Raw genomic sequence first — 13,619 nt, 5'->3', positions numbered from 1 at the left:
GGGGGGGGAGCCGGGGGGGCCGGGCTGCCTGCTGCTCCCCGGGCAGGTGAGCCCAGGCTGGACTCCAGCCGGGACGAGGCCCAGTGCGCAGTGCGGTGGTTGGTTTTAGAGCAGACAGGCTGCGCTCATGATCATGTTCTTCTCAATAAAAATAAAGCAGCTTGTGTGCTGCCTGTTACCAGGGACTCTCTCCTTCACCGGTTACAAAGCCGCCGACTCGTTCAAACTGCATCTGTGTGGGGAAGCCCTGCCCCCATCTCTGATGTCACAGAATCCGCTTTCCTTGGGGGCTACTCTTCATAAAGGTGTCAGGCTCTTACACTTTCCAAAAGGGAGGAGTTATTTCCATCATTCATGTTCAACCCGCTCCCCAAGGACACCAAGCACAGTTTGAAGCTAATGGCCAAGCGGGGCCCCGGGGAAGCCACCCAGAGCGCCTCGACTACGCTGTGATGCCTCAAGAGAACCACAAAATTACAAATTCGCCCCAAACGGTCCCTGCTGTCCTGCCGTACTCACTTGGTTTGAGAGGGGATATTTTTTTCTTAGTGGAAAAAATGAAACAGCCCAAAATTTTTTTAACTTTCCCTTCAATGAAAACCTCTCATCTTGGAACGTTTTTTCTTCGGCAACAAAGGTGGCAGAGGGGACTCTCGTGCTTTTGCAACAAGTTTTATAACGTTACACTGGCCTCCACAAAGCACCTAGTAAGAAAGCCAAAGGATAAGGTGTTGGGTTTCTTTTAAAATAATTTAAAATATATTAAATTTTCCAAAGGCAGGTTTTCACCGGGACGGGGTGTCTTGATCAGAGAACTACACGCACTGGAGGAGAACAGTACTTGGAAGGAGCCAGGTCTGCGACGGGCAGAGGCGGCCCGGGCGGGGCGGGCCGGCGCGCGGGAACCAGCGCGAGGGGGCCTCCCCACTTCTCCACACACGCAAGGAGACCTCACAACCGTTCGGCTTAACAACTATGGTTTTTAGATACCGTGGAGGCAGACACAGTGGTACCATAACATCTGCTGAGGAAATACAAATAAATAGGCTACAAATGGCAAACAACTGCCCACGCGGCGGCCACCTGAACGGTCATGCAGTTTAGGGGGACATCCGTGTGGAGCCGGACATACACATCTGTCGTCGCCTGCACATGCACACCACTGTTTCTATATTAAAAAAAAAAAAGAAAGCCACGTATAGTGTATCAGTCGGGAGCACGGCCTCTGGGCCCCCTGCAGTTTACCGCACAGCACACGGCTCCAGGAAAACTCTGTCCTGCCCGTCGGAGGGGAGCCCGAGGAAGGACAGCGCTCGCCAACATCAAAGCCACCCTGACACAGCAGGAGAGAACTTGGGACAATGTCACCACTGGGTGTGAAACACGACGATGCTTAGTACGGGGCCGAAGCCACCTCGCCAGTCGAGGGACCGAACTCCGCCTCCGCAGAGGCTCCGGGGCCGGGTTACTCTTCCTACCGGATCAACGTAACTGCGCTTTGACTCGAAAACATGACTCTGGAGAGCGCTGGGCACCGCTGGCTGTGAGCGGACTGAGGGTCCAAGGGAAGGAGTGGAACTGGAGTCCCCCCACCCCGTGACGGACCCCCCGTGTCGGGGAGAAAAACACCGGTGACTAGTCCACCGGTATCTGGTTTCGCTACATTCTGTTCACAACCCCCAGGAGACCTTCTCTTCCGAGCCAAGGCCTGCTGTTGGGCCCCTCAGTCCAGCGCCTCCTCTGCCAGGGAGGTTTATCCTGCTACAGAGAAAACAAGTATGAGACTGCGGAGCGTGGCTTAAAAAGTCCTGTAAGTGAGGAACTCTTTCATTTTCTTGGGGATCGGCAGTGCTAGCACTTGGTAGGTGGTTAGGAAACTTCGAAGGGCTTTCCGGCATAAGTGCTTCAGTGAGGACAGGACCCTGGGCGCAGTCCAGAACTGGACGTGGCCATCCCTTGTCCTGAAACAAAAAGAGACGGACGCTGTGAGGCCGACCTCGGACACACCTGCTCTCACCGCGACGGTGTTCAGGTTTCCGCTCCCACGCACTGGCGGCAGACACCCGGAGGGTGAACGGCGGCCCTTCGGTGCAACCCTGATGGCTGGCGTCCAGGGCAAGGCTGCAACGCCGAATGATGACGGCTGCGGAGAGGGCTGTGCGCACTCCGGGCACCTCTGGTCCCACAGTGCTATCTGTGGGCACAGCCCTTCTGAGCCCCACTGTGAGCTCACATGGGCCACAGGGAGGCAGTCCACCTCCTGAATTCTGGGTGTTCCCTGCAGGGCGGTCGCTGCCCTACATGGTTTCCCGCATAAATTCCGCCTCCCTGTGGACCTGGCCCAGTAAGTGGCATGCATCACAGTTCTTTAATTACATTTAGATGAAATATTAAGAGTAAACGCTAACCTGTTTTGGCAGAATAGAACATTAGAATTTTGTGTTCTCTTGGATTTCCTTAAAGGCTTCATCAGAGGCAAGAAAATTCTAGAGGCTTTCTTTCCTTAAAAAGCTGCATAGTACACTCAGCAGAAATGGCGGCCCATCTGTGCAGCTACCAGATACATACCCTGTGGCAATAACTCCACCATGTGGAAAAAATGTGCAGCAAAGACCATTGGTCATAGGAGCAAATGCGATCGGAGTTTTCAGTTCCAGGGCCCAGATCCTGAGGAGTCTGGACGAGACAGAGAGAAGAGGCGCGTTTGCACGTTAGCAGACCTGGGGCCAGGCCAGAGGGGGGCGCTACAGTGACTTGCAGGCACTTGCTCCGAGGCCACATAGAGATTTCTCTCCGTTACCTGTCATCTGCCACCGTGGCGAGGTACAGGCCTTCGGGCGAGAAGCACACAGACCTCAGGGAGCTGATGTGGACGTCGCTGTCATCCATGGGGGGGTCCAGCTGGGTGTGGCTGAGGAGAAAGGGACAGGGAGGTGGTCCTGGAGTGACAGGCCACTCTCCGCCCTTCATCTTTCCCAGGCAGGAGGCCAAAATGGCGTGGCTAGGAAAGGCTCAAGACCCATCTTGCACCCCATGTGGAAAACCTCGGGACAAGCACACTGGGGGGAGACTGTGCATTTCCTAAGGCTCCGGGGTCCTGTGGAAAGGGCTGAAGGGTTACTTACGCTCCCTGCGCGGATTTCCTTATGCAAAGTAGGTCAGCCCTCACTTTAATGCCACGGTACAAACTGAAAGTCTTTTTTAGGCTAAGATACGTGATAATTATAGGACTGCCTATTATTTGCTTCAGCAAACAACAGAGACCAAGAGAAAAAGACCAAGTTTGTGAGAACATGAGAATTCATTTTGGAAATACCAGTTTCGGTAAGAAGACCGTTCTGAATTTGCTACTACAGATATTAGTAAATGGAAAGAAAGAGTCACTTTGAGATTTCATTAACACTCAATCCAGAGTACACACGGCCTCCTGCATCGGGAGCCCTGCGGCCCTCGGTCCAACTGAAGAGCCTGACCGACAATGAGGGGCCCCTGCAAGCCAGCGCCTGAGAATAAGCACCGAACCCAGCGTGCCTTTTACCCAGACTGTCCCCTCCAAGGCCCCACACTCTGCAAGGGACAAGCCTAACCCATGGCGGCTTTGTCAGTACCCCCCCCCCCCAAGAAAGTCATAGGCCAGGATTCCGTCCTTACTGGAGTGACCTCAGCCTCTCGCCGGTGTAGGGGTCCCACATGATCACGTTGGTATCGTAAGAAGCCGTGACAAGCAAGGCAGAGTCAGGTGAGAAGTCACAAGAGACGACACTGCTTTGGTGGCCCTCTAGCTTCCGGATTAACGTGTAGGACCGCATACTCCAGAGAAAGACCTGTGGAAAGGAACAGGCGCCTGGTCAGGGGTGACAACAAACTGCCCAGAACGTGAACGGTGAGCGAGCGACTCGGCAATGCCCACGTCGGGCCCCACAGCCAGGCTCTCCACTCCCCTTTGTACAGCCCTTCCGGAACTATCAGAAAGGTTTAAGTAAAGGAACAGGTCTGAATTCTTGAGGCACCCGACCAATGCACGTGTTCAAGGAGCTTAAGGGGGAAAAAAGGCAGCCAGCCTCAGGAAGACCACCAGCCTCAGGAAGACCACCAGCCTAAATAAACGCTGTCAACAGAGGCTCCTGAGTTCTGCTTCGGACCCTGTTTGCAGGATCATGGCGTATCCTGACGTGGACCTCCGCCAAGAATTACCTTGTCCTTTCACTTAAAACCAGAAGTCAGGGTGAGAGGTGAAGGCCACGGCTCCCAACAAAGCGATGGCACCCTGCCCAGCCATTCTACACCACGAGGTCACAGGACGGTGGCAGTCTGCCCCATGACTACGCCCATCTGACATCGTCACTTTAAACCTTTAGTCATTAAAAAACGGGATTCTGTTTTCTTCCCTTGAAGAAACCTCAATTTCACGTCGTCCCAAACCCCAATGAATGATTAGCCACCTGGGTTGTACTGTGTAGTGAACTCATAACTTGCGGTTCATCAGAGCAAACAGCTCGGTGCAGATCTAACCTTCAAACAAACTGTTCCCGAACTGTTCTCGGGTGTCTAATACTTTCTGAAATAATGGACAGGATTTCAGGACAAAGTCCCACAAGTGACTGTACATTCTGATTTGAAACGGAAATCCCAATTCTCCCAGTTAGACTCAAGTTAACGGTTCAAAGGAAATCAGGTCCATGTACAGGTTGCAACTTTTAAATTCTTAAGACTCTGGGGGCGGGCAGGAAGAAATCTGAAAAGCACACCTTTGCCATTTTGTGAAGCAAACAGCCCCCGATTGAGAGGTGAGAGCAAGCCATCCACTTCAAACCTCTCTGCTCTTTGGGTTTATTTCAAAGTGCATTATCACAGGAGAGGCATGGAAGAGGTCACAGTGTGCAGGGGGCGGTCACGCCCAGAAGCGCACCTGCTGTGGGACTGGTTTGCAGTTGGGATTCTGAGGTGCGGCGCCTACTTTCCCTCTCACACGAGGCCCGTTGCGACGACCGGGCATCGTGGAACTAACGGCACCTGATGTCTGGGACTCACCGACTTCTCTCCGGCCGCCGAGCACAGCATGCTGCAGTCCGGGGACACAGAGCAGCAGTACACCCACTGCAGGTGGCCCGACAACACCTGGATCTGCTTGCCTGGCACAGAAAAGGAGCGAATGGTGAGCCGGTTCCTGAAACCGCAAGGCTGCAAGACTGAAGGGCTGGTGGTACCGGCCCGGCCACCCAGCTGCTCCGTCTATCGGCCAAGCCCAGAGGCCCACTTCATTCATGCAGAGGAAGCAAGATGACAGGATAGGTCATTGAAACACCTGAAATCTATTAACACAATCTTCTCATCCCCAAGGAAGTCGCTACCACGTTTCACCAGAATCCACCGGCTCCGTGGGACAGAGGCTGTACACAGAGCAGATCTGACAGATCCCTTTGACAGCAGAGAACATTCTTTTCAGTTCCCTCAACCACCTCTAGTGCTCCGAAGCATCCTCCCAATTTGAGAACGTTTTACCCTCACTTCACTTGTTTACACTCTGAAATGGGCCCCCCCCAAGGGCCCCACACCTGCTCTCTGACCCTTTCCAGGGGGTCTGGATGGGCGGCAGGGCAGAGTAAGGAGGGCTGCGTGCTCTGCTGTCGGGCGAACTTGGGTTTGAACCCTGACTCCACCATGTCCTCAGCACATAGGAGCCACTCACATAACCTCTCCAGTTCTCAGATTTGGGGAAAAACTAAAATGTCCATCGATAAGCGTTAAGAAGACAGGTAAGTTTATGGAATATATCCACCCCGTTAATTCAGACGGCATTAGGGCTCTGGAATTTCCATGGAGGGGGCCCCTGGGTGGCTCAGTCAGTCATCTGACTTCAGCTCAGGTCATGGTATCGAGGTTCCAGGCTCTGTGCTGACAGCTCGGAGCCTGGAGCCTGTTTCAGAGTCTGTGTCTCCCTCTCTCTCTGCCCCTCCTCTGCTCATGCTCTATTTCTCTCAAAGATAAACATTTTTTTAAATTTAGAATTTCCACGGAGTACTGTTTTGCAGAAAGAATGCTAATAACATGAATCTTTTTAGGGAACGATGACTCTCAAATCCATAAATGACCCCAAATTCCAAGCCGGAAGATGCAAGTATACAGAGACTGTGGTCAGGAGTTTGCTGGGGGGTTACAGGGAGGGCGATCTGATGGGACGGGGGGACAAGACAGGGAAAGAGACCAAGGCAGGGGCGGGGGGGAGGGGCGCAGAGACCAAAAGAAAGGGGAAAAACTGTTTTTATGAACATACACCGTCATGCATTTAAGAGTTTATGTGTATGTATGTGGGTCCATATAACTTTTCTTCAAGTCAGTCATGGTTTCTGTGGCTGTCCGATCAGAGCAGCACCTCCCCCAGGGTTGCTGTGGGCACTGAACAAATTGAGGCAGGACAGCAGAGCCAGACCGGGACCTGGGAACACAACCCCCTCCTCTCCACTCCTGGGAAAGCCCCAGTGCACTCGCCGGCTCCTGGTCCCCTTCCGCTAGTCCTGCCTTTTCAACCACCAAAAGATCTTATTTAAAAAAAAATTGTTTTCTATTGTTTATGTTTGAGAGAGACGAAGCACGTGCACGGGAGGGGCAGAGAGAGGGAGACACCGAATCTGAACCAGGCTCCAGGCTCTGAGCGGTCAGCACAGAGCCTGTCGTGGGGCTCGAACCCATCAACTGTAAGATCATGACCTGAGCCAAAGTTGGACACTCAACAGACTGAGCCACCCAGGCGCCCCTAACCACGAAAAGATTTTAAAGTCGCTTCAAGGACCTTCCTTGGATGGTGGCAACAGCTGCCTCAGGACGCATTAAAAATGGCGCTGCCTCGGAGGAGAATTCCCAGGCTGCAGACTTATTTGTAATTTCAAGTTCCACAGCCAAGGGCAGATCCCCTGGATAAGGACACCACAAGCACCTCCCTGGCTGTGTGACACGTCTCACTTCTAAGAGGGCAGGAGTAGGTCGCGGCCTCGGGGAGCCGGCCCTGTCACGGCTGGGACAGGAGGACCGGTGCCTCTGCGTTGTCAGGGACGAGACCTCTTCATCGACTGTCCACGTGGCCGTTTCCTCCTTCCACCTCCCTCAGGTCCCTGTTCCTGCCCACGTGGGGAGGAAAGGGCCTGGTGATAAATTCCCCTTCCCTATGTCACCTTTCCAGTTCAAACTCAAAAGTGGAGATGTATGGAATTCTTCGCTGGGCCACTCTGCTCACAGCAAAATTCCACAACGCTGACCCTCTCGAGTCCAAGAGATTTCCTCTAGGCAAAGATTCCAGTTCGCAGAGAAACCGGATTTCCGATAGGAAGGATCCCACACGGAGTACTTCTTCCAGATCCCGTGGTTCTCAACCGGGGGAGGCTTTGCCCTTCACACGGACAGGGCGCGATGCCTAGAGACATTTTGGTTGTCAGACTAGAGAAGGTGCGCCTGGTATCTGATGGGTGGGGGCCAGGGGTGCTGCTCAACTCCCAGCACACACAGGACGGCCTGGAACAAAGAATTACTGTGCACGGGGTGCCTGGGCGGCTCAGTCGGTTAAGAATCAGCTCAGGTCATGATCTCACAGTTCTTGGGTTTGAGCCTCAAGTCGGTCTCTGTGCTGACAGTCCAGAGCCTGGGGCCTGCTTTGGATTCTGTCTCCTTCTTTCTCTCTCTGCCCTCTCCTGTTTGTGGTCTCTCTCTTAAAAATAAATAAACCTTAAAAAAAAAATTATTGTGCCCAAAATGTCGACAGTGCCGTAGTTGAGAAAACCTACACTCTATCGTGTATTTTCAGTAGGGCTGAAGTCTTACTTATGTGCACAGATACACACTCAGTGCCTAAGTAAATGATACATACTTGATACTAGTATCTCAAGGGGAGGAGGAAGGTGTGTGATGAGAAAAAAAGGTCTTAAAAGACTCCTTAGGAAAACCGGTTGAGAAACACCGTTCTAGATAAAAGGGACATGGGTCACATGAAGAAACGCGGCCCGCGGCTCCCCCACCTCCATACCGTGTTTATTCAGGTCCCAGATTCGAAGAGTCTTATCCCGAGACGCTGACACCAAAATCAAACTGCCGCTGGGTGTGAAGCTTAGATCTCTCACGACATCTTGGTGGCCGGAAAGATTCAAAAGCAGGAGCCCTGGCGTGGGAGCGGGAGCAGTCAGTCAGTGGGAGGAAGGCGACCCCGGTCTGCGGGTCAAGGCCACACCCCTCAGCCGGCTACGGACCTGGCGGCCCTTCCGGTCTCTGATGAGACCATGCACACCCGGACCTTGTCCCGGCCATAAATGACCTACCTGTCTGCACCTCCCAAATCTTGATTTGCCCATCATTGAGTCCCGTGGCGAGGATCAGGCACGAGATGTCCGGCACCTGGGGGTGGTGGCGTGCCCAGAGCCTCCTGCTGGGTGGGGAAGGCCACGGGCTGAAGGCCAAACCCCAGACAATCTGCCCACAGTCCAGAGTCTTCTCCTTTGGGCTGCCTCGCCCTTTTGTGTCATTTTTGCTGCTCCGGCTTTTGGCTTCAAACCCTTTAGGGATGCTGGAGGAAGCAGAGATCTCTGGATGAGTCTAAAATTGTCACCGAGGCAACCAACTTTTCATTCTAGGATATCTAAGACATTAAAGTTCTAGAAACCAATTGGCCTTCTGTGAATTCTGGCATGAGTTTTTATTTCTTTTTAGAATTCATGTAACGAAGACTTGATTAGCTTTGGTTCATCCCATTTGTGATAGCCCTAAAATGGGGTGACCTGCCTATGGGAGAACTAGGTCACAGAAGCCCCAGGGAGCCATATGTCTCCTCAGAAAGTTCTCTTGGGTTTGGTGCATGGAAGGAAAGGCACTCAGTGTTTCCCATGAGGAGGAAAGCACGCTGCAGGTGTGGAACTGGGACAGGTCTCAGAACCTGAGCACCCATCTGTTCCCCTGCCTGACCAGCCCCTTTGCTCGAGCTTGGAAAGCCCCGAGGACCGGGAAAACCACCCCTTTTCTGGCCAACACAGTGTGCTCGGTACATGTGATTCTACCTTCAGTGGCTTTATATTCCAACCAATTAGTGAGGCTCTTCACTTACCTCTGTGACAGTACATCCGGCATAGGAACCGACCGGCGGGGAGACCAAGGAGAGAAAGAGGCCACAGAAGTGTGCGGAACTGCACGGACCTCCACGACCCCATGATCAGACCCTCTCGTTTCCGTTCTAGGCAAAACACAGGCCCCGCCCACCACTCCCCCAGCAGACACCGCCTCTCAGGCTTGAGTAGTTGGACAGCCCTAGGAGGGAGGGTCAGCCCTCAAAATCCAAACTTCCCCGTCGGCAGCATACTTTATCAGTGCAAGTGTTAAGTCCTACCTTTCTGTGTGACCCTGACCACACTCCGGGGCTACCACACTAGGGGAAATGGGGATGATAAAGCTGGAACTCGATTCCATGAAAAATCCCACCCTCAGCGTATGTGTTAACTGGACCTCTTTAGGTATTAGACTTGTTCCCCGAAAGCTGTAAGTGGATCATATTTTTGCCAAGTGTGTGGCTGAAATCTATTAAAGAACTGTAACCAAGCCCACCTGTAAAATTAGAAGGGAGGAGGCAGAATTGAGGCAAACACAAGCCCCTGCAGCTCTAAAACTCTGTTACTTGAAATCAGAGGCTGGCAAACTATGCCCAGGCCAGCAATCTGGTTTTTTTTTTTTTTTAAACATTTATTTATTACTGACAGAGAGAGACAGCGCGCGAACAGGGTAGGGGCAGAGAGAGAAAGAGACACAGAATCTGAAGCAGGCTCCAGGCTCTGAACAAGCTGTCAGCACAAAGCCCGATATGGGACCCGAACCCACAAACCCCGAGATCATGACCTGAGCCAAAGTCAGCCGCTCAACCGACTGAGCCCCCCAGTAGCCCCCAGCAATCTGTTTTTAGAGATGAAGTTTTACAGGAAACCACTACGTTCATATGTTCATGTACCGTCAAGGGCTGCTTTCCACTGTTCCCGGCAGAGTTGAATAGTCTTGACAGAGACTGTATGGCGCCCAAAGCCAAAACTATTTACCATCTGCGCCTTCGCAGAAACAGCCGCTTAGGGGCGCCTGGGTGGCTCAGTCAGGCAAGCGTCTGACTTTGGCTCAGGTCATGATCTCACAGTCCATGAGTTTGAGCCCCGCGTTGGGCTCTGTGCTGACAGCTCAGAGCCTGGAACCTACTTCGGATTCTGTGTCTCCCTCTCTCTCTGCCCTTCCCCCACTCGCTCTCCGTCTCTCTCTCAAAATAAAATAAAGCAAAAAAACAGTCTCCTGACTGCAGGTCTCAATGGCCAAATGCAGTTTGGAAACCTGCTGTCCTGACAAACAGATGATGTGAGAATGAACGTGTGTGTTTTCGACTGACCCCGCTCCATCCACACATTCCGCTGACCTGCCGGGCCCGGCACAGGGGCCTGAGTCTGCCACCCAGGGAAGAAGAGGCAAGCCACAGGGAAAGCTTTGTAGGACACCTGGGAACCACCCAAGGTACATTTATTTTTCATAGAATCCTAATTTCTGCCTTTGAATTAAGGAATAATCTGTAGTAGCTATTTTATTCCAAAGGAATTAAGGCATATCTGTTATTTTTGAGAGAGAGGGAGACACAGAATCCAAGGCAGGCTCCAGGCTCTGAGCGGTCAGCACAGAGCCCTACACGGGGCTCAAACTCACAGACTGTGAGATCATGACCTGAACCGAAGTTGGATGCTTAACCGACTGAGCCACCCAGGCACCCATACGTTTTTTTAAAAGACAAATTTGGGACCATATTACATTTATGGTTTGATAGCTTACTTTTTTCAGTAAGCCTTATTTATAAGCATTTTCCTAAGTTACTATTCCTCACAATGTGTGATTTTTCCCTAAAACAAGTAACTTTTCATTTAACATACTACACAATAACATTTATCTCATTATATTTAAACAACAGACACACAAAAAGGATTAATACTCCAACTGCCATTTTCCTAAGTTCATACCGGAAGGATACATGTACCTGTGGTAAGGTGATGTATTTGTTTGGATATGAGTGATTTTTGGAAAAACAGTTTCCATTTTTATGCTTTCTTTACAAATTCTTCTCCTGACTACATTCACACCAGACTGGGTATAAAGTTGAGTCTCTGGCATGGAGAGGAGGGGTAAGAAAAAAGAATGGCCTGGGCATTCTCATTAAACTGACCACACAGAAGGAACTGAAAACCCTGATTCAGGCAAAAACATCTCTCATGGCTGCAAAAACCATCCTATGGCACTGCCTCAAGTTCCTTGACCAGCCTCTCCTCTCTGGATTTTAAGGGATTTCTGGTTTTTGACTACTATAGAACTAACTCCGGGATGAAAACCAGTGTCTGTAAATAGATGACCCCATTTCCAGATCCGCGGTAGCCGGGAAAAGTTTCGAGGTCCTCGATGCATCCTTCCAAACAGCCAAACGGACCCCCTCACACCCAGCGGCGTGCGGAGCACCATCTCCGCGGACGATCATCAAGGCATCGAGCTTCACACTGAACTCAGGAAACACTGAACTCTAATGCACAATGTGTAAGAAACGCCTAACTAATACAAAACGAACGAGACCCTCAAGGGCAGGGGCCGTGCTGGGTTTCTTTCAGGATTCTCAGCCCCTGGCTCAGTGTGGGGCAAAGAAGATTTCCAACAAATGCTGGCTGGGTAAATAAAGGCAGACACAGAGGAGCCCAGGTACAAATGAGAAAACGCAGATGCTGGGCCCTCTGACCGGGCACTCTCAGCATTCAGCCGCTGGGACCCGTCCAGCCCACAGATCGAAACTAGTCAATATCAGAAACTAAACATGGATGATAAGAAAAAACCAAATGCCTAATTTAAAAATGGAGGGGCACCTGGGTGGCTCAGTTGGTGGAGCAACAAACTTCAGCTCAGGCCATGATCTCAGCTGTGAGCTCGAGCCCCGCACCGGGCTCACGGCTCTCAGCACAGAGCCCACTTCAGATCCTGTCTGTCTCTTTCTGCTCCTCCCCCACTTGCACTCTCTCAAAAATAAACAGACACTTAAAAACTAAATGGGCAAAGGACGTGTATGGACATGTCTCCAAAGAAGACACGCGATGGGTCAAGAAGCATAAGGAAAGGTGCTCAGGTCAGAAGCCATCAGGAAATGCAAACCCAAACAATGAGACGCTGCTTCCCACCCACCCGGACGGCTCTGCCACCATCAGAAAGCCGGGCAGTAACAAGTGTTGGTGAGGACGTGCAAACGACACACTGCTGGAGGGACTGCGGAGCGCCACAGCCCCCGGGCAAGCCCATTTCCTCCCGCGGTGAAACACTGAAGGGACACGTCCACGCCCAAACCTACACATGACGTTCACAGCAGCATTATTCGTGACAGCCCGGAAGGGAAAGCCACCTAAGTGTCCACCAAGGAATGGGCAGATGTACACACACGGGCAGTAATGGAGTAGTAGTAGCTGGCATAAGAGGAAACGAAGAACGTGTACGTGCTGTGACGTGGGTGACTGAAACCACTATCCTAAATGCAAGAAAGCAGTCAGAAAAGCCTGCACGGTGTACAATTCGATTTATGAGAAATGTCCAGGAGGAGCAAATGCGCAAAGTGGAGTGGCGGCTGCTCGGGGCTGGAGGACAGAGTGAGACTGGAGGACGACACCTGCGGGATGTGGGCTCGCTCTCTGGGGCAAGGACCGCGGTTTGGAGAGGGATGGCGGTGATGGTTGCGGACCTCCATCAACCTGCGGGGAGCCACTGAGCTGTCCACGTAAACGGGCAGACTGCACGGCAGGCAGATTACAGCCCACTAAAGCTGTGGAACAAGGACGGTAGGGCGGGCACCACCGCCACCGAACTTTCACACGTCCCCAACGACCCCAACGTGGGGCTCCGGAAACCCCAATGACCAATTCCCAGATGGTTTTCAGCCACCCCCCTCTCCTGCTCCTGGGCAGGGAGACCCAAAAAGGGAAGGGAGTAACCTGGGAAAGCGCTCTCAAGTTCCCCGCCTCCCTCGATCCTTTGGGTCCGGGGTGTGAGAGAACTTACAAGTGCTCCTCCAGCGGCCAGGGGATCAGCTTGACGATGCAGTGTCCTTGAGACCACGCGAACCACGAACCGTCTGGGGAGAAGGCCACGCTCCAGGTTTCGCAGCTCGACTTCCAGTCGAACTGGTGGGGGCGCCCGGGCTTGAGCTCGGCCAGCAGCAGCGGTTCTTCTGAGACAGGAGACAGCATGCTTCAGTCGGGCAGGGAGGGGACCCTCACTGCCGGGGGGGAAAGTGGCGAGCCCGCCCGGCTCCAGACCACCTCCCTGACTCAGACCCAGGGAAGCCGAGGTCTCCCCAAGGCAATGGGTGATACTCCGGATTCCGGGAGGGAGTTGTCATTTAAATGACCTGCGCCAACAGCAGTAGCCACAGGCCACATTCCAGTGCGGTTACTCAGTTCTGGCACTGGCGACCGACCGCTGGCTAATCGTGACTCAGAGTAACCTTTGTGCCAGTGAACCCAGTGAATGGAGGCCTCATTTTCCTATGAATGCTGGAAGAAGAAGAAAGAGGAGCCGGCCCAGGCTGGACCATGCTAGACGGTGCA

The 13,619-nt window shown here is 52.5% G+C and overlaps 1 protein-coding gene across 1 annotated transcript; it reads right to left on the bottom strand.

Moving 5' to 3' along the window:
* Window positions 1–656: 656 nt before the first annotated feature.
* Window positions 657–13,274, bottom strand: WSB2 (WD repeat and SOCS box containing 2). Its single transcript, XM_029921943.1, has 8 exons — window positions 13,072–13,274; window positions 8,304–8,548; window positions 8,015–8,146; window positions 5,032–5,132; window positions 3,652–3,824; window positions 2,801–2,911; window positions 2,569–2,676; window positions 657–1,961 (listed from the first exon to the last, which is right to left on the bottom strand). The coding sequence occupies exons 1-8, from the start codon at window positions 13,257–13,259 to the stop codon at window positions 1,799–1,801; spliced, it is 1,221 nt and encodes a 406-aa protein (XP_029777803.1). The 5' UTR covers window positions 13,260–13,274; the 3' UTR covers window positions 657–1,798.
* Window positions 13,275–13,619: the final 345 nt, after the last annotated feature.

Source organism: Suricata suricatta, chromosome 14, assembly GCF_006229205.1.
Source record: "Suricata suricatta isolate VVHF042 chromosome 14, meerkat_22Aug2017_6uvM2_HiC, whole genome shotgun sequence".
In the NCBI taxonomy this organism is placed as follows: Eukaryota; Metazoa; Chordata; class Mammalia; order Carnivora; family Herpestidae; genus Suricata; species Suricata suricatta.
This window is presented reverse-complemented; position numbering and strand designations above follow the sequence as displayed.